The sequence below is a fragment of the Miniopterus natalensis genome, chromosome 19 (genome assembly GCF_054644295.1).
Source record: "Miniopterus natalensis isolate mMinNat1 chromosome 19, mMinNat1.hap1, whole genome shotgun sequence".
NCBI lineage: Eukaryota > Metazoa > Chordata > Mammalia > Chiroptera > Miniopteridae > Miniopterus > Miniopterus natalensis.
This window is the reverse complement of record NC_142099.1, coordinates 27,493,418-27,512,167: the sequence shown is the minus strand read 5'-3', so window position 1 is coordinate 27,512,167 and position 18,750 is coordinate 27,493,418. Positions and strand designations below refer to the sequence as shown.

Genomic DNA, 18,750 nt, shown 5'->3' with positions numbered 1-18,750 from the left:
GTCACATGAGAAAGACTTGGGTTTCCATCCCCCCTCTTGCTAGCCTGTGGCCTTTCCTAAGCGTCGGTTTCCTCGTCTGCAGGATCAGGCTCATTACGAAGCTCTCATTGCGCCGTGTCGTGGGGATGAGTCAGACGCGCGGGCACCCTCCCATATTGGCTGGTATTTTTATTACGATGCCATACAGCCATCTCCGCTACTGCCTGTTGGCGCTGGATGATGCCCACCCGTTTACCCAGCCCTGGCAGCCCCAAGCCCCGCTGCCAAGGTCTAGCTCCAGCAAACGGGCACACGCGCCTGTGTTTCTAAAGGGCCTCGCTAGGGGGCAGAGTCGGCACCCGCGATTCCTAACGCCTGTCGTACACGCGCGACGTAAAGCGGGTCCGCTTTATGGCAACGTGCTTCCGCCGTAAAGCGCCGCCGGCGAGCCCCACGCCGGTGGGTGGAAGGGACCACTTCCCGGTGGGCTGAGCGGGTCTTGAAGGCGGACAAGCTTGAGCGTTCGCGATGGGCAAACGCGGGAGCCGCAGCCAGAGCCAGCTGCTCAGCACCCTGACGAAAAAGCAGAAGAAGCACCTTCGGGACTTCGGCGAGGAGCATCCCTTCTACGACAGGTACGGCGGGCGCGCGGGCCGGCATCTCTTCCCCGGCGGGGCGCGCGGGTCCCGGGCTGGGCCCGCCGGTCTCCGCGGGCTGGTGAGCGGGCTGCTCCCGCCCCTGCCCGCGCCTCCCGGGCCCCGCCGTGCTCAGGTCGGGCCCGAGACGCGCTCTCCGGGGCCTCCCTACCTGCAGCCGAGCCCCTCACTTTTCGCTCCCGCTGCGTCGGCTGGGTTTTGTGTGGTCCGAGCTGTTTCTAGAGTGATTTGGTTTTAAAGAATCGCTTGGGGCCTTCGACGGCCCCGCGCTGTCCAGTTACAACGAGGAAGCGGACGCGCGGGTGGTCGTGGGCCCCTCTGTAAGGGCCCAGGCGCGGGTACGGCCTTCGCGCGCCTCCCGCCCCCAGGGCCCCGGTGACTCCCGGGGATGCTCTGGCTGAGAAGTTCTCTGGGAACAGTGAGCCCGACGGCTTTGATTGGCCGGATGTAGCCGTGTTTGGGGTGGGAGCGTGTCACGTGACCCCGCGAACTTTCCATTGGTCAGTCGTCGTCTGCTGGCTCCAGCTCTTGCAGCCTCTGTTCGCAGGGCGAGCGTCGTTTTCACACGACTCTAGTTATGATGTGATGATCACGGTGCACGCTGCCGTTTTTAAATGTATAGTTGTGTCGTTGGGACATTTTCCTAATTGCTACATACTTACAAAGTTAAACGTTACCCGTTTCTTCTCAGGGTTTCCAGAAAGGAAGCAAAACCACAGATCTGCGCACTGGTAAATGCTTCATTCCTTCTTTATGAGAGTTGGTTCTGGGTGGGTGCTTTTAAAACTATGTATAATAATCACGTTTGGCTACATTTCCACTCTTGCTGATTTTAGTAACATTGTGGTAACTGCGGTGAGATCAGCCTGTTAGAACCTTAAGGATGCTTCCCAGCCCGCATTCTTTGGTTGTCATTTTCCGGTTGCCTCTTTAAATGGGCCAACTGTCTGACAAACAGGTTAGATCTCCTTACAGCCTAAAGCTTTATGTCAGCTTTCTTCCCGTGTGGGAACGTTAGCAGTTCAAAGAAGGTGAAGAGCTGCCAGGGTCTTAGCGAGATTAACTGTTTTAAGAACAGGGGTGGGCAAAAGTAGGTTGACAGCTGTTCGTAGGGAAAAAATATATAATACGAGAATAAATAATAATACAAGATTAAGCTCTTTTCACGTACTCACAACTGTAAACCTACTTTTGCCCACCCCTGTACATATTGGTGGTGGACTCCCTTGAATAATTACTCTTGGGTCTTTGCAGAAACGCTAAGTTTTATTTGGGAAAGTCCGAGCCTGTTACGCTGTCGGCCTGATGATAGTCATGGGGTAGCAGTGAGAACAATATCATTTTGTTTTTACAAGTCCCATTTTTCTTTTTTAGTCAGAGAGTTCAGATTCTTCAGACTCTGCAAGTGAAGCAGAGAGTGAACCGGAGCAAGTTTCTGGGTACCACAGACTACTCGCCACATTGAAGAATGTTTCAGAGGAGGAGGAGGAGGAAGAGGAGGAGGAGGAGGAGGAAGGTGCCCTAGATGAGGCAGAAGTGAGCAGCGAAGACGGTGGCAGCGAGGTCAGTGCAGAGGAGGTGGCCGCAGCAGAGTCTGCAGAGAAGCAGGAGAGTAAGTGTCCCCCGTGTGGGCTCGTCACCTGTACCAGGACCACGGGCACATCGCCCCGTGGGCACAGTGCCTGGTACTGGGAGTTGGATGGAAGCACGTGGGTCCAAAGCAGAGATTCCTAACCTTGTTGGCTTCAGTGATGCTTTCACGAGTCTGATGAAAACATAGGACCTTCTTGCCAGAAAAGTGCAGAAATAACGTCAGACTTCATCAAAGTTTCTCTGAATCAGAGGAAAGAGAACATAATTCTGTTTTTGAGATGGTCTCAGTTTATTTAGAGAGATTACTGTTCCTCAGGGAAACCTAGTTTAATGGAAAATAGACACAAATATACATATTTTTTCAATAAGCAGGGTTTTATGGAGCAGCTGGACATAAGGTGGTGAAGAGATGCCGAGCCAGGGCAAACAAGGGATTTACATGCAATAAAGCGAACCCATTTTAAGTATATAGTTCAATGAATTTTGACAGACTCAGAATGTATACACCTGTGTTATTACCACCACAGTGAAGATACAGGACATTTCCAATAACTCTAAAAAGTCCCTTCTTGTCCTTTTACAGCCAGTTTCCCATCCCTGGCATCAGGCAACCACTGACCTGCTTTCTTTTGCGATAGATTAGTTCTGCCTGTTCTAGAAGCTTATATACATGGAAGCATACAGTATGTAGCCTTTTGTGTCTGGCTTCTCTGGCTCCTCACTTTATGATTCACCCATGTTGTTCACCTATTAGTAATTCATTACTTTTTATTGCTGGAGTAGTAGTTCATTGTCTGAATATATCCGGCTGACTTTCTATATCTCACTATCTTAATGCCTACTTTCCTCACAGTGCATTTGGTTCTGTACTTTAAGGTGCTGTGCACCATTCTTAGTGTTTTAATTCATTAGTTTTATTAGGATAAAGATTCATTGCCTCAGACTTAGGGGTTCTTTTGTTTTGTTTTGTTTTGTTTTGTTTCATTTTTCTTTCCTGTTTTGGATTTTTCAAAATGCAGTATTGTGGGGTTTTTTGGTTTTGTTTTTTAATTATGAAAGTAATATATGTCTGCTGTAAAAATTCAAGAAAGTAGTATAGTTAACCTATATCCCCTCCATACTACCTAGAGATAAACACGTTTAACATTTTATAAAACCTTCCAGACTGCTTTTTTATGGATATATGTGTAAGTACGAGTATGTACATATGTTTGTGTGTATGTGTATAATCGTCTCGTACGTTTCTGTTACTTAAGTTTTTCTTTAATAATATACCAGGGACCTTTTTCCATGTGTGTGACTGGATTCACATTAGCTTCTTAATTGGATAGCGTTCCACTGTAAATGATATGTGGTAACTTAATTACCCCATTGATAGAAAATGATGGAATCATTTTTCCCATTTATTTCTCATAATAAAGCCCCGTACTGCTTTGCCTATCTTCATGTACATCTTAGTGTACTTTGTCTAGTTATCACCTTAGAACAAGTTCCTAGAAGTAGAACTGGGTCAACAGTCAAGCTTGATTTTGAAATTTGTTTTCCACCTAAATGTGCGTCAAAGTAAATGATGGCAGCAGATATCAGTGTTGATACAGGCTAAGGAATTAGATTTTATTTGTCAGCAGATGTATAATTGTATTTATGATTGAATAATTTTACAAAATGTTTCTCAAAATTGGAGGTAAGGTCTTACCTGCTGACCCTGAGGAAGAAGATGGGGATGGGCTACCTGGCCCATCACAGCAAGAACCCCCTGAGGAGTTCACAGATACAAAGCATGAGTCTCTCTTCAGCCTGGAAACCAATTTTCTCGAAGAGGAGAGTGGAGGCAGCTGTTCTCTGAAAGCATCACAAGATCAGAATTCATCAGGTGCTTCATGCAGGGGTTGTAGGCTGATACATGCTGATCTTGTTATTGGGGTGAGCAGCTAGATAGGGAGCTAGGAAGAAACGCCTCTCAAAGGTGTTTTGTGCTTTTCAGTGGTATGGGGAGTTGGGAAGTTGGGGGGTGGGAGGCAGTTTGTGAGGAGAACAAACAGCTTTAGGAAAGTGGACCCGTCAGGAACTGTCCAGCTCTGGACTGGGAGAGAGGATGGGGAAAGTAGAGGGGGAAAGGGTGAGGGACAGCATGTCATTCACGGGAAAACCAGACATGCCTGCCATTTTCTCCAGGTGTTCTAACATTCTTTATTTCTGAATTAGATCCATTTCTACAACATGTGAACAAAGAACTGAAAGAAAAAGAAATTCAGGTCGTTGCCACAAATCCCAAAACTACCCATGAGCTAAAAGTAAGTGTCGCTTAGTCATCTGAGTCACAAGGGAGGAAAGCTCTCAGTAAAGCAATGGTGTTGGGTTTTAGCAGTCTCCCCAAATACAGGATATGCACCGGCGGGCGATGGATGGCTTAAGGAGGAGCGGGGCACAGGGAGGCTGAACGAGCCTAGTGGGGCACAGATGTAGCTAGAAAAGGCTCTGAGAAGCTGGAGTGTGGGAGCCAGAAAAGGTAGGAGTGTTTTGGAGACAGTACACCGGGGTTTAGACTAACATCTGCAAGGGGCTGTTACCATGACCTATGGCAAGTTAATCTACCTTGTTGATCTTTTCAGTTCTCCTCTGTTAGAGGGAGACAGCAATGCATACCTCAAAATAAAGTAATTCAGTAAAACAGTAGCTCCTGTTGTTGTTGATTTGTTTGAAATATCAGATAATGGTTCACAACTAAATTACTCACACATGGAGCAGTTTTTGCTTTGTTTTTAAATTTTTCACCCATTGATGCTGTTCATGAGAGTTGGTCATACTTTTTTAATTGAAATTTTTGTTGAGATAATAATTATAGATGCGGTTGTAATAAACAATGCAAAGATGTCCCTATGTCCTTTGCCCTGTTTTCCCCAATGGTAACATCTTGCAGAACATTATTATAATATCACAGCCAGAAAGTTGACATTGATACAGTCTCCCTGTCTTACATTTCCCCAATTTTGCTCCTACTCAGTGTGTGTTTAGTTCTGTACTGTTTTGTCCCATGTGTGGGTTCCCCTTCCCACCACCATTTTCAGAATGTTCCACATTCCAGCACCTTGAAGATCCCTCCTGTTTCCCTTGCCCTTCTATAAGCACGCCCACCTCCCTTACCCCATTCCTAATCCATAGTAACCACTAATCTTTTCCATTGCTATAATTTTGTCCTTTCAAAAGTGTTTGAAAAAGTGTCTGAATCATATAACCTCTCTGAACCTCAGCATTTCCTGACCTGTAAGAAGAGCATTATAGTATTAACCTTGCAGGGTTGTTGTGAGATTAAATGAGGTGACTGTAGGTCACGAGAGGTCTCGGTAAATTAGAAAGTACTGTGTGAATATGAGGTATTACAAATCATTTCTAACATAGCTCTTGATCTGTCTCTCCCCTAGTGGCCCATCCTGGGTCAGCTTGTTTTTTCATCCAAGTTTCAGAAGTCGGGAGCATTTAAACCCCCAAAGGACCTGGACCTAAAGGCACTTCATCTCCAGAAGCCTCTGGAATCCACCTGGACCAAGACCAACAGCCAGTTTCTCTCTGGCCACCCCAAATCAAGTAGCCCCTTCACACCCCTCCAGAAAGAGCTCTTCTTAATTATGAATTCGTACCAGGACTTGTTCTACCCAGAAAGGACCGCCCTGAAGAATGGGGAGGAGATCCGCCACGTGTACTGCCTGCACGCACTAAACCACGTCCTCAAGGCCAACGCCCAGGTGCTCAGCAACAACAGCCGACGCCGAAGCCAGAAACTTGGGGTGGGGGACGATGATGCCTTCCGGGACCAGGGGCTAACAAGGCCCAAGGTGAGTGGCAGCAGCTTTGCCATCAAGGAGGCGGCAGGGCCCTGCCATCTAGGTGCCTGACATTTACTGAGTAGCCAGGTATTTTAGTGGTTAGAATAATGAATGGATCCAACAGCCAGGTAATGTCAGAGCGGAGCTCTGTGGACTTTTTAACAGTGGCTCTAACTGGAAACTTGTGAGTAGGAGGCACCTCCATGATAATTCTCCTTCAAGATAAACCCTGAACGTGCATAAATAACATCCCAGTATAATCTCTTCTTTAGGATTGTAGAGCTGGGTAGGACCTTAATGAGCCTCTTGTTTAATCCCTACATGTTACAACTCTGGACAGACACCCAGGTTTGTAGGGGCCTTGCTGAAGAGAACCAGGACAGGAGTAGCAGAGATGGATGAGAACCGGAGGTTCTCTTCACTAAGCCACAGAAATATGTCAACCTTGGAAAAGAAAAATCCCTGTTTTTCATTGTATGGTTCTTGCTGCTTAAAGTGGTGATTCCATTTACTTGGGCTCATAAGCCTAAGCTCCAGTGGATTTAGGGCTGCGATAGAAAATGCCTTTTAGTTCTGTCTGCACTTTTCAGTTAATACTTACGTGGCTCTTAGAGTTTCGTAGTCCAACCCCCTTGTTTGATCTCTGGGGAAGCCGAAGCCGGGACACTTACATAGTGTCACGTTACAGCCGGGACAGTAACTCGGCCCTCTTCACTCAACACATGGATCCATCGTCCCTGCATTGAATCTCTGCCCCCCTCTGGCCATGCTGGTTGTCATTCGGAGAAACTACCTCAGAGTCCTGAACATCAGGATTATGAGATTATCTGTTTCCATTTAGAATTGCAAAAAAGAATGAGAGACAGGTTACCCAGGAAGCACATTTATCATACAGTGAATTACGTGATCTGATTGGGTTATTTCCACTGGTTGTATTGTTTACAAAAAGGTGGTTAGACATTATTTATTTATGAAGCATCTTCTGTTTTTCCCCTTAACAGTTGTAACTTTAAGTGTTTTAGGAAATGTTTGGAAAAACTACGGCCTATATTTCCCATTAAAATAGGATATTATTTCACAAATGTTTTGTCATCGTATCTGAAAAATGTACTATAGAATGTGCTAGAAAAGTAGTGATGCATTAGCTCTTTTCCTTACCAGCTTTATTCTCTATTGCATCTAATTCGTTTTTTATTTGGGACATATTTGTTCCTTGGGTCTTATGTATAAAAATACGGTACTAAGTTTTGTAGGAGACAGAAGTGAGTCTCATTCCTTGCCCTCAGAGAGCTTGTGTGTTTATGTCCTTGGGTTTTTGCTAGTGGACTCCTGTTAAAGGCATTGACTTAACCTAAAAGGTATTCCCAAATTCCACTTGAGAATTGCTTCCCTTGGAGCCATGAGATTAAATCCACAGGGCTGGTGCTGTGGATATGACGGGTGCTCAGCTTCTACCCCTGAGCCAGGTTCTGTGCAAAGGGCTCCACACAGGTATGGTCCCTGGCTGGGGCCACTGCTGTGCAGAGGGTGCTTTAGCAGCACGTCCTCAGCAGGCTCACCCTGAGCTGCCCTTCCTTCCCTTCCGGTGGCTGCATGGCTCCCTGCGCAGGTGCTAATAGTGGTCCCGTTCCGGGAAGCTGCTCTGCGGGTGGTACAGCTCTTCATCAGCCTCCTTGAGGGCGACAGCAAGAAGAAAATAATTGTGAGCAACAAGAAGAGGTTTAACGGAGAGTATGGCTCGGATCCCGAGGAGAGACCACCCAACCTTAAGAGGCCTGAGGATTACGAAGCTGTGTTTGTCGGCAACATCGATGACCACTTCAGGATCGGTAATTTCTCCTTGTCAAAACTGAGGCCCTGAGGGCCCTGCAGTGTGAGGGTCACATAGCTGGAGGCGGAAGCCTAGAATTAGGCATCTTGCAGTGGGTCACTCGGCCTCCTGACAGAACCAGAGTGCATATGAGATGACATTTTTTTTTTTTTAAATATATCTATTGATTTCAGAGAGAGGAAAGGAGAGGGAGAGAGAGATAGAAACATCAATGATGAGAGAGTCATTGATCGGCTGCCCCCTGCATGCCCCCGACTAGGGATCGAGCCCGCAACCTGGGCATGTGCCCTGACCGGGAATCAAACCCTGATCACCTGGATCCTAGGTCAATGCTCAACTGCTGAGCCACGCCTGGCCGGGCCATGTGAGACATCTTGTTGGCCAGGGTGGAGAGTCTTGCTGAGGCTGATGCAGTAGATACTTGGCTAATGGGGTGGAGCATCTCTGAAGGCTCAGATAAAAGGCACACGCACGTTATAATAGAAATGTCTCAGCACACACATAGCTGTATCACATAGTTAATGCTGCCAGAGTTCTCAGGGAGCTGGAAGGGATGGGCTGAGGGGTCAGTCTGGGGAGGCTGAATAAATTGAGCATCTGCACAGTAGTGGACCTGCCCCCTGCCTGCCACACAGATGCCCACCCCTGAGCTAACACCACACAGGACTCACTGACTCCCACTCAGCCTTCATGCTTTTGCTTGTCTCATTCAGCTCCCACGTACTTGGCTGGCTGTACATTGATAGAGTGAAGTTCTTGGAAAATGTTCATTAGTCACATATGCTCATTCATAAAACATTTATTAAGCATCTCCTGTGTGCCAGGCACTGTTAAGAAGCCGGGGATTTAGAAATAAAAATTATGATGCCTGCTGTTAAGGAAGTCCAGCCTCATGGGGAAACAGACAGTACAGAATGATAATTTACGATCAGAGGTGGCAGTGGGTGTTCTGGGAGCATTTAAAACAATCTCCTTACCCAGCATGGGCACAGGGTGGTTAGGGAAGGCCTCCTGGTGGAGGTGTTGTCTGTACTAAGTTGAAGCCTGAGTAGGATTTACCAGTTACAAGTGGGGGTGGTCAGAGTGGAGGAAAATGTTTGGGACAGGAAACTGCACTTCCAGAGGCCTCAGGGTGAATAAGCTGGGGCCTGGCCTAAAACTCACACAGACTTCTGCATGGCAGGGTGCAAGGGTACAAGAGCCCGTGTTCCGCTTTAAACGGGTAGGTGTCCAGCGAGCTGCTGACAAATGTGCGGAGCTGGGAAAAGATGTCAGCTAGAAATATAAATTGGCGTGAAAGTGGTGTTAAAACCATGCTTAGTGCATAAATTTACCCAGAGCTTTATGTAGAGTGAAAGTAGAGGGTGAATCCAGGGATTCGTTGGTTTGAATCTGGAACAATTGCCAACAGCCAGGTCAGTGATAGACACAGAAGTGCTGGAAATCACCGGTGAGGAAAAGAACATGTCAGGGAGGGTGTGCTCAAGGTGCTGCTTGTGCATCCATGACAAACACTAATGCGCCATTGAATTGGTGGCTGAGAGCTACTGGTGACCTTCGCAAGAGCCATTGCAGTGACTCCTGAACATCAGAGGCCAGGCGCGGTGCATTGAGGAGTGAATGCGAGGTGTCAGAATAGAGACAGTTTTCCGGAGAAGTTTGACAGTGAAGGAAAGGAAGAGTGGGAGCTTGAAGGGACCCCAAGTGCACGGGAGGGATGATGATTTTAATAAGTCAGTTTGAGCATGATTCTATGCTAAAGGGAACAATCTGGAAGGTGTGAGGGTGGGGGTGCTTTCGGGGGTGAAGCTAAGTCTGGGCAGTGGTGAATGAACTGATGTGTACTTGGCTGTTTTGCGTAGGAGTGGCAATACTCCAGAGGAGCATCCGGCTCTACGCCCCCTTTTACTCCTCGGACATCCTCATTGCCTCCCCTTTGGGCTTGAGGACCATCATTGGCGCAGAAGGGGAGAGGAAGAGAGACTTTGACTTTTTGTCTTCTATCGAGCTGCTCATCATTGATCAAGCTGACATTTACCTGATGCAGAACTGGGAGCATGTCCTGGTAATGCCGCTCATTCTCATTGGAGGGACAGGAAACTCTGGCTTAAGTCCTACAGGGTTGTTTAAGTCAGGATTAAAATGCAGGTAGTTTGGAAACAGGGAAGTAGTCCATATTTTCTAAATTGAAATGAAAAAGTTTGTCCCCTCTTCTATCTCCAGATTGGCCAATAAACTAGCCAAAGAGAGAAAAATTCTTTTTTTTTTTTCCATTTGACTTTTTAAATTTTTTTTTTTTTAGTTTTAAATTTATCTTTATTGTTGAAAGTATTACAGATGTCCCCTTTTTCCCCCATTGACAACCCTTCTACCCCACCCCTACCCCCACCCCCGGCCTTCACCACACTGTTGTCTGTGTCCATGGGTTATGCATTTATGCATATAAATTCTTTGGTTAATCTCCCCAAAGAATGGGTAGGGAGCAGCCTACCCATCCACCCACCCACCCAAGACAAAAATTCTTGTCAATATTTTCAAATCTCCAGAAAAGATTTCTTCCCCTGAAAGGCCACTTCTACTAATGGACCAGTTTAGTGTGGTTGGTTAGTTTGCTGCTTGGTTCCTCCCCACTAGAAATGTCTGTACCTGACATAGTTCCTCTTACAATTTATGCTCATTCTTTGGGTCTTTCGTGGAGATGGGAAAACATTGCTCATGATTCTTAACATGAGATCTTGTTTTGCAGAGAGATGCAGGATGTGTGTGTCCTCCTACTATAATTTGTGCTGTAATTTTTATTTCTCCCTCTCCACATACTCTGTGGTGGTGTCAATTTTGGGATTAAAAACCTGTGCTTTGGAATAATCTTTATCACAGAAATGTAAGATTTTTTTTTAAGGCATATGAGGACTTACCTTTTCCACAATCCCAGGGCTTGCAGGAAGTTTGGTATAAATAAAGGGGTAACTTATTTCTAAAGTAGAGCATAACTTTATAGTACTCACTACCCTTCAACATATATTACAAACTAAACATATAATTAAAATAGAAAAGACATGTTCATGCTTGTCATCGTCTTTAATTTGGGGAAAAGGCATGTGTAGCGGCTCTGGGAACCTCCTGATATGTTGAGAACATGTCATTGAAGGACAGCAGCTCTGTTTTCCATGTCCTTTCCTCCCTTCCAAGTGCGGGACTGAAGAACTGTAGAGTGACCGGGGGCATTTCAGAAGTTCCTTTTAAAGGAATGTTTCTCTGGGTACCATTTTGATCCCCTCCGAAAGGTCCGTGAAGTGCCCAGTCTTGGCTTACTTTCTTGTTGGGGTTCGCCTGTGGGCAAGTCACTCACTCCCCTGAGCCTCGGGTTTTTTTGTAATTTGGGAGATGATACTACGCACTTTATCCGTGGGGTTAAGTAAGGTGACAGACTTGTAAAATGTGTAGCGGTGCCCAGTTGGTAATGCTCAAAAAATATTAATGGTAGTGTTGTTTCTGCTGAAAGCATTTGATGAACCACATGAACCTACTGCCCTTGGACTCACATGGGGTGGACTTTTCTCGAGTGCGGATGTGGAGCCTCAATAATTGGTCCAAGTACTATCGCCAGACGCTGCTGTTTGGGGCCCTGCAGGATGCCCAGATCAACTCCGTGTTCAACAAGTACTGCTTCAACGTGCAAGGCCAGGTGCGTTCTCTCCTCTGGAGCTTCATGAAACTGTATTGTTTGGGTCATGAGGAGGAAGGGGCGGAGAGCATTTGCTCAGTGATGGGGACAGCTTGCCACCTAATGCTCTCATTGACTCCTGGCAGGTGGCCGTGAGGAACGTCCCGATGACAGGCTCTATCAGTCATGTGCTGGTGCAGCTCCCACATGTCTTCCAGAGGATGGAAGCCGAAAACCTAACTTCAGTGATTGACACCAGGTACCTGTCCCTCCCAGTCCTGTCAGACACCTGAGGACAGGGATTTGATTTTGGCATACCAGTTTACAACTGGATGCCATTCTGGTTTTATAGATTCCCATTTACCTAATGAGATGAGATCATTGATCCCAGTCATGCCATTGTCAGAGGAGGAAACTGAAGCCCAGACAGAAATGGTGCTTTGGCCTGGTTCTCATAGTTAGTTAGTGGCAGGGTTAATATGGTAAATCAGGGTCCTTTCCCCTAGACTGGCTTAATACTGCAAAGTATGCAATGTCAGCAACTTAATTGTAAGCCCTTTAGGACGAGAACTATTTTTCTGATTCTCTCTGTAATTTCCCCATCATCTTATTGTGTTTAGTCAGGGGCCCCATGGTAGCACAGTGATGTTTAGCATGTGGGAGGTGTTCACCAATTATTTATTGACTGATGACAGATAATGAATGAATGAGTGAATGTGTGATATCGTTGGGTACTTTCTAGAATAATTTTCTGGGATAACTAGCATTCCATCTATTCTGTATGATGAATGATGTTAGCACTTATTGATTTGATGTGCTTATCAAGTTTTATTCTTACCGTAGTCACTTTGTGATGAGGTGAGCCATACTGGCCTCTTTGGGGGAAGTAGAGGGAGATTGTGACTTGCCCAGGGTCACTGAGTTTAGTAGTGACGCTACGAGCTTAACTCTAGACCATTGACTTTGCCCTTTGCCTTTCCCAATCAGGTTTAACTTTTTCGTGAACAAGATTTTGCCTCAGTATCGTGATGCAGTCATGTCTCACACGCTCATCTATGTCCCCTCGTACTTTGACTTTGTGCGTCTCCGAAATTACTTCAAGAAGGAGGACCTGAACTTCACCCACATCTGCGAGTACACCCAGAAGTCTGGTATCTCCAGGGCCCGACACTTCTTCCTTCAAGGGGAGAAGCAGTTTCTGCTCCTCACAGAGCGCTTCCATTTCTACAAAAGGTAAAGTGGTGCCGGGTTCCAAGCATCGTTTCTGGGTGGAGGGGTGGTGGGCCTAATGCAGAGCAAACCCTGGCCTGCTCTGAGCACACGGCACAGGCACACGGTAGGCTTCACGCCATTACAAGGTCTTCCCCCCCTCTGCCTCCTGCAGGGAATCCAGAGTTTGGGGGCTGGCAGACCCTTCTTGGTTGGTTGGTTTCCTCTCAAAATGAGCATTGCTGGGAAAGGCTATGGAGATAAATGAGTGACTGTAACATAACCGTATAGATCCGGAGTGTGTCCATTCATACTCGGGACTTTCTGTAGCTGTGGTCATACACCTCAAGAAAGACAGAGCTGAACAACTCTTAGCTGGGACAACACAATGGATACAGGAAGGGGAGGAACCTGTCATAGAAGCACAGACACAAAGTTGGGGGCTGTGTCATCTGTGGAGATCGAAGCGGAGCTCAGTGTCAGTGTGAGTAAGCTTGGGTGTGTCCTGAGCACTTAGGCATGCGCTTACTTCCTCACCTGTGAGAACCTGGACCGGGGGCCCTTGCTGTTTGCAGTGGCAAAAGGGAGGGGCTTAGAGTTGAATATGTAAGGGTTTCAGCCTTTGGTTAGCTTCCCCCCCCCCCCCCCCCCGTGTGATTTTGATAAAATAAGTCAGCCTGGCCTTTTTTTAAAATTCTAATGAGAGTGTTGGTAATATTGAGCCTTCGGTTACTATTTGGGATAGTTGGAGCCCTTTGTTCCCCTAGTTTTGCTAATTCTCTCTGCTGCCAAATGAAAAAGCCGTTTGAACCCTCACCTTGAGAGAGATGGAAATTGCGTCCTATTACCACTTCCATCCTGATTCACAATAACGACCAGTGAATTTAAGTTCTGGCTGTCCTGTTTTATTAACTCTTAGTCATATATACCAACAAGGAGCATGCTTTCTCAGAGCAACGTTCCAGGCTTTGGAGCATATCGGATGGTGCGTCTTGCATTGCATTGCCTATATACTGATATTAGGGTGGTGCTCCCCAGACATGCTCTTGTTACCAAGGTGGGAAGGAGGAGCCCAGCAGCTTTCTGGGCAGAGTGGGCTGCTCTGACATGACCCCTCTAGGTATTCTGCTGACAAGGTGATCCGTGAGTGGAGAGTTGAGAAATGAGTACACTGGTGTTTCGTGGGCTCCATCCAACAGACAAGGCTGCTGGCCAAAGAGTGCTAATGAATGCCTGCTTGTTGGCATTATTTGCTTTGTTCCAGCAAGTTGTTTTCATTCATGTTGGAGAGTGGTATTTGGGGGAGCTTGTACTCAGCAGGTCTTAAGAACCCGTAGTTTTCTATCAGCTTGACAGATGAAAGCAAGCCCTTGCAGTGAAGTAGGAAGGTTGGAAAACTTCCCAGTGTGACTGTCTTAGCAAGTGTGGATTAAGCTGGGATGAGGCCTGCTCTCAAAAAGCAGCTTTCTAAGGAGAGGGCATGACGTCCTACCTAAGAGAGAGGAGCCCTTCCTCATTAGTAGGCAGGATAGTCCCCTATCTCACACTGGTCATTTATTTACCAAACCGTTTTTGCCTGCAAAGTCATTATGAAGACAGACCTAGCATGCCCTAGCATGTGCCATTTGCTTTATACCCTGGACCTGGTTAATAGGTGTACCCGTGTTGAAGATGAACGGAAAAATGTGCTTCAGAGTTCTGTAGCTGCTAATTATCTTGGGGTTTCCATCTATAGAATTTTTTGCTTGAGAGATCACCAAGGTGATGATGGATGTTTTGATCTGTAATGCCTTTGTGATTTGATCTTTTATTTGACCTTGGGGAAAGTACATGCATTTAAAACTTTACTGTCCAACACTGAAATTCTGTATTTATGTTCTCTATGGAAGTAGGCAGTGTTAGAAATAATACAATTGCTTTATGAGCTAGCAAAAAATTTTCAATCTGAAGGTGTGTTTTCTTTGAGGGAGATGAAACTAGTAGAGTCTTCGACTTGGATGGGCATTTGGTCAGGAGGGCTCTCCACAGGAGAGGGAGGTTCACAGTTCTTTCCTGAGCATTATCTGTGGGTTCCACAGCAGGGAGGGTCATCAACCAGGGGGCAAGTCAGAAACTCTGGAGATGGGATTCCTGGAGTTGGGAACGGCTGCTGGGGTGGTTCTGAGTAACCCCTGCTCCTATATGAGAATCCCAGTCCTAGAATTAGTAGACCTGTTCTCTATAGACCGTTTGGAGGAGCCAGCCAATAGCCCAGCTGGCAGTCAGGTCTTCTTGCTGACCTCCCCCAACAAGCATATAGCTTCTGAAAACAAGGGCATTCTTTCATCTAACCACAACACCGTCATCAGACCACTTGGCATTGCTACAGGAATATCATCTAATGTGTGGTATATTCAGATGTTCCTGGCTGTCCACAGAATGACCATTGAAGCTGTTTTCCCCCACCTAGATTCAGTTAAGGCTCCTACTTTGCATTTGGTTAACATGTTTCTTTTATGTATCTTAGTTCTCAAGCAGGGACAGTTTTGCTCCTTAGGTGACATTTGGCAATATCTGGAGACATTTCTGGCTATCACAGCTGGAGGGTGATTCTGGTGGTCTAGTGGTTTGAGTGGGTCGAGCGTGGATGCTGCTAAACGTTCTGCGGCGCACAGGACAGCACAGGACAGGCACCACAACAAAGGATTGTCTGGCTCAAAAATGTCAGTAGCGCCAAGAGAAAGAAACCATGATCTAAAATAATTCTCTTACTTTTTTTTTTCATGACATTGACATTTTTTGAACAGTTCAATCCAGTTTCTTATAGAAAGTCCCACTGTCTCAATTTGTCTAATTGTTTTCTTATTTAAATCAGTGGTTCCCAAACTTTGCTGTACATTAGAATCCCCTTGCAGCTTTTACAATGCCCAGGTTGTACCTCAATACCAGTTAAATCACAGTGCCTGGGGCTGGGGACCAATCATAGATATTTAAAAAACGACCAGGTGATTCAACATCCAGCAAAGTTTGGGGACCACTGATTTAGGGTTAACATTTTTTGGTAAGAATTCTACATGGAGGATGTTTCCTGCTTCACACTGCTTCCTGCCTACCTTCTTGGCAGCTGTCCTTTTCCTGTTGGTGTCTGCCAAATGTGAAATAGTTCTCATGTCCTCTCCAGAGGGGCTTGTCACTCTGGAATACGGTCACTGGTGGCCTGAAGCTGGCCTATCCTGGCTCTTAAGACCTGGTTGCATGTCTCTTCTGACTCCAAGTTCAGCAACGTGACGTTGGTAGCTTGAAATAGGCCACGATGGAAGTATTTACACCACAGGAGTTGGCAGATGCATCAGATCAGCACTCTCCCTCCCCAGCACCCCACTGAATCAGTTCACCTGGTTGCCTCGTAACATCAGCTGTCTATGCTCAAGGAAAGAAATGCTTTCGCATGTCATCTGGGTTTTCTTGTTAGCATGGGAGCAATGTTCTCTTGAGTTTTCTACATACTAGCTGAAGTAGAGCTTAATGTTTGTTTTGTTTGTTTTAATAACTAGCGTGGCAGAACAGCTTACTCAAGTTCATTAGCCATTAGAATTCCTTTAGGGAAAGGTGATGTTGAAAGGTGAACCAAGGAATGGATTGCAGTTAGTTTGAAAGAGTAGGGTCTCCAGAGAGATCAGGATCAGCCATGGAATAAAAAGGCAAGGAAATCTAATCCTCTGTGAATAAAATAAAATTCCCAGGGAAGCGTATAACATTAGCAATGTATGAGAGAGTTTAACAGGAAAAATCAGAACTTTGTTAACATATAAAATCTTTCGTTATGGGACCCCAGAGGGAATGATTGACCTTCACCCAAACCATACGGTGAGTCCCTAGGTTCCACCCCCTCCCACCACAACCACCACTGTGCAACTCTGTGCAGCAGGGAAAGAACTGCATAGGCTATTAAACTAATTGCTTTCCCATAATGCCTAATGGGTCCTCAGGCAGGATTTTGTAAATGGATGAACTTGGGACATCTGCCGTGGAGTTCACATGTCTATAGAGTGACAAGAAAAGACTAATGGGAAAGCATTTACAGTTTATTTTATGTGCTGGCTCTGACCTCATCCTCATTACAGAGCAGTCTGTTTGGCCTGCTTATGACAAGGATCATGTTAAACTGCAAGTGCTGCTTTGTAAGTTTTCTCTGACAGACTGCTAATCCTAAGTCTGCTCTATTCTCCACCCTACCTCAGTCTGCCCAGAGCAGGCTCAAGACGTGCAATTTATTTTAGCACTCCCTTAAGCCAAATATTAGGAATTCGAATATTTTATCACAAAAATAAGCCTGTCAAGCTCTAATGAGAGTTACCTCCAGTGTGTTATTTGTGCCATTGTCTCCCCTTGAGCACAAAGCACAGGAGTGAACTGCACCCCTGCAGATCTCTTGGGTAGCTTTCCCAGACGTTTTCTCAAGTAGACATGGCCTCTCTTTCCCCTTCTAACAGGTACACTATAAAAGGCATCAGGAACCTGATTTTCTACGAACTGCCAACATATCCCCACTTCTATAGTGAAGTCTGTAACATGCTGAGAGCCACCAGCACAGGAGAGGAAGCCGCCTGGACCTGCACTGTCCTCTACTCCAAGTATGATGCCCAGAGGTTGGCTGCGGTGGTTGGTGTGGAGCGGGCTGCACAAATGCTACAGTCCAAGAAGAACGTCCACCTCTTCATCACCGGAGAAAGATGAGAGCTTGTTGGGCAGAAAATGGTATTTGGCATGATACATAGGCCTAATTCTGTGCCACTTGGACTGAATCCTGGCCACTTGTACAGAAGAACTGTTTGCTACAGGGAAGGAGCACCAGGCAGCACGTCTGATACTCTCTTTTTTCAGGTCATATGTCCCTGGAAAGTTCAATGTAAACCAAATTTTGGTAACTCCCATCTTTCAGAGGTCGGGGAGCTAATGGGAGGGACTCTGAGGAGTTGATAAAGGAAACTGCTACTTGTGAATCTTTGTGAGACATAAATTCTTTTATTGTGACTTTACTTCTAATTTATTACACTTAGTAAATTCGTTCAGATTTGCCTATTTCTGTTTGACACTTCAAGTACGGTGTACATGTCATTGCTTGCGAGACCTGGTAATGAGAAATTGGAAGACTTCTTGCTGCTGAATATCATCTTAATTTTGGATTGCACAGGTTTTTTGTGGGTTTTTTGTTTGTTTTTTTATAAAGATTTTTAAAAATTGATTTTTAGAGAGAGAAGAAGGTAGAGGGAGGGAGAGGGAGAGAAACATCTGTATGAGAGGGAGACATCGATCGGCTGCCTCCTGTGTGCACCCTACTGGGGATCGAGCCTGCAACCTGGACCAGGAATCAAACTGCAACCTTTTGGTGCATGAGAGGACACCCAACCAATGAGCCACACCAGCCAGAGCTGGATTGCACAGGTTTTGTAGAACTGTTATTTCTCCCCAACCAAAGGTTTTATAACTGCAAATATTCTATTTTAATTCAACCTAGAAGAGTTCATTCATTCACTGATTTTTTTAAAACTCACAATAGTGACTTAGTTAAAATATGCACTTAAAATGTTATATAAAATAACAATTTCTGTTGTTTCAAGAAATAATTTTGTGAAACTCTTGATGTTGAAATATCCATCTTCGACATCACCATCTTCATCATTGCTGTAGTCACTTTTTAAGTCATATAACAGATAAAAAGGAAGTGGCACTTTTTGAAATATTTTCAGACAGAAAGTTAAAAATACAGAACCGGAACCATTTGAGAGTAAGTTGCCAACTTGATGGGCCTGTCACTCCTTGAAAACCACCCAAGGACATTTTTCTGTGTAACCACAAAACAACCATCAAATCAGGAAATTGCTGTCACTACCATATTACCATCTAACCCTTGGACCCCATCCTGGTTTGCCAGTTGTCCCAATAGTGACCTTCATAGGAAGGGGTGCAGTTCAGAATTGCATCCTGCTTTTAGTTATCCTGTCTCTGCAGTGT

At 45.7% G+C, this 18,750-nt stretch overlaps 1 protein-coding gene across 1 annotated transcript; it reads left to right on the top strand.

The window, feature by feature from the left end:
• The first annotated feature begins 452 nt into the window (after positions 1–452).
• UTP25 (UTP25 small subunit processome component) lies at positions 453–17,924 on the top strand. The gene is made up of 12 exons (XM_087828297.1): positions 453–614; positions 1,327–1,366; positions 2,010–2,244; positions 3,892–4,101; positions 4,434–4,522; positions 5,651–6,061; positions 7,662–7,881; positions 9,746–9,948; positions 11,386–11,568; positions 11,694–11,806; positions 12,535–12,780; positions 17,229–17,924. The coding sequence occupies exons 1-12, from the start codon at positions 508–510 to the stop codon at positions 17,470–17,472; spliced, it is 2,301 nt and encodes a 766-aa protein (XP_087684423.1). The 5' UTR covers positions 453–507; the 3' UTR covers positions 17,473–17,924.
• The last annotated feature ends 826 nt before the right edge of the window (positions 17,925–18,750 follow it).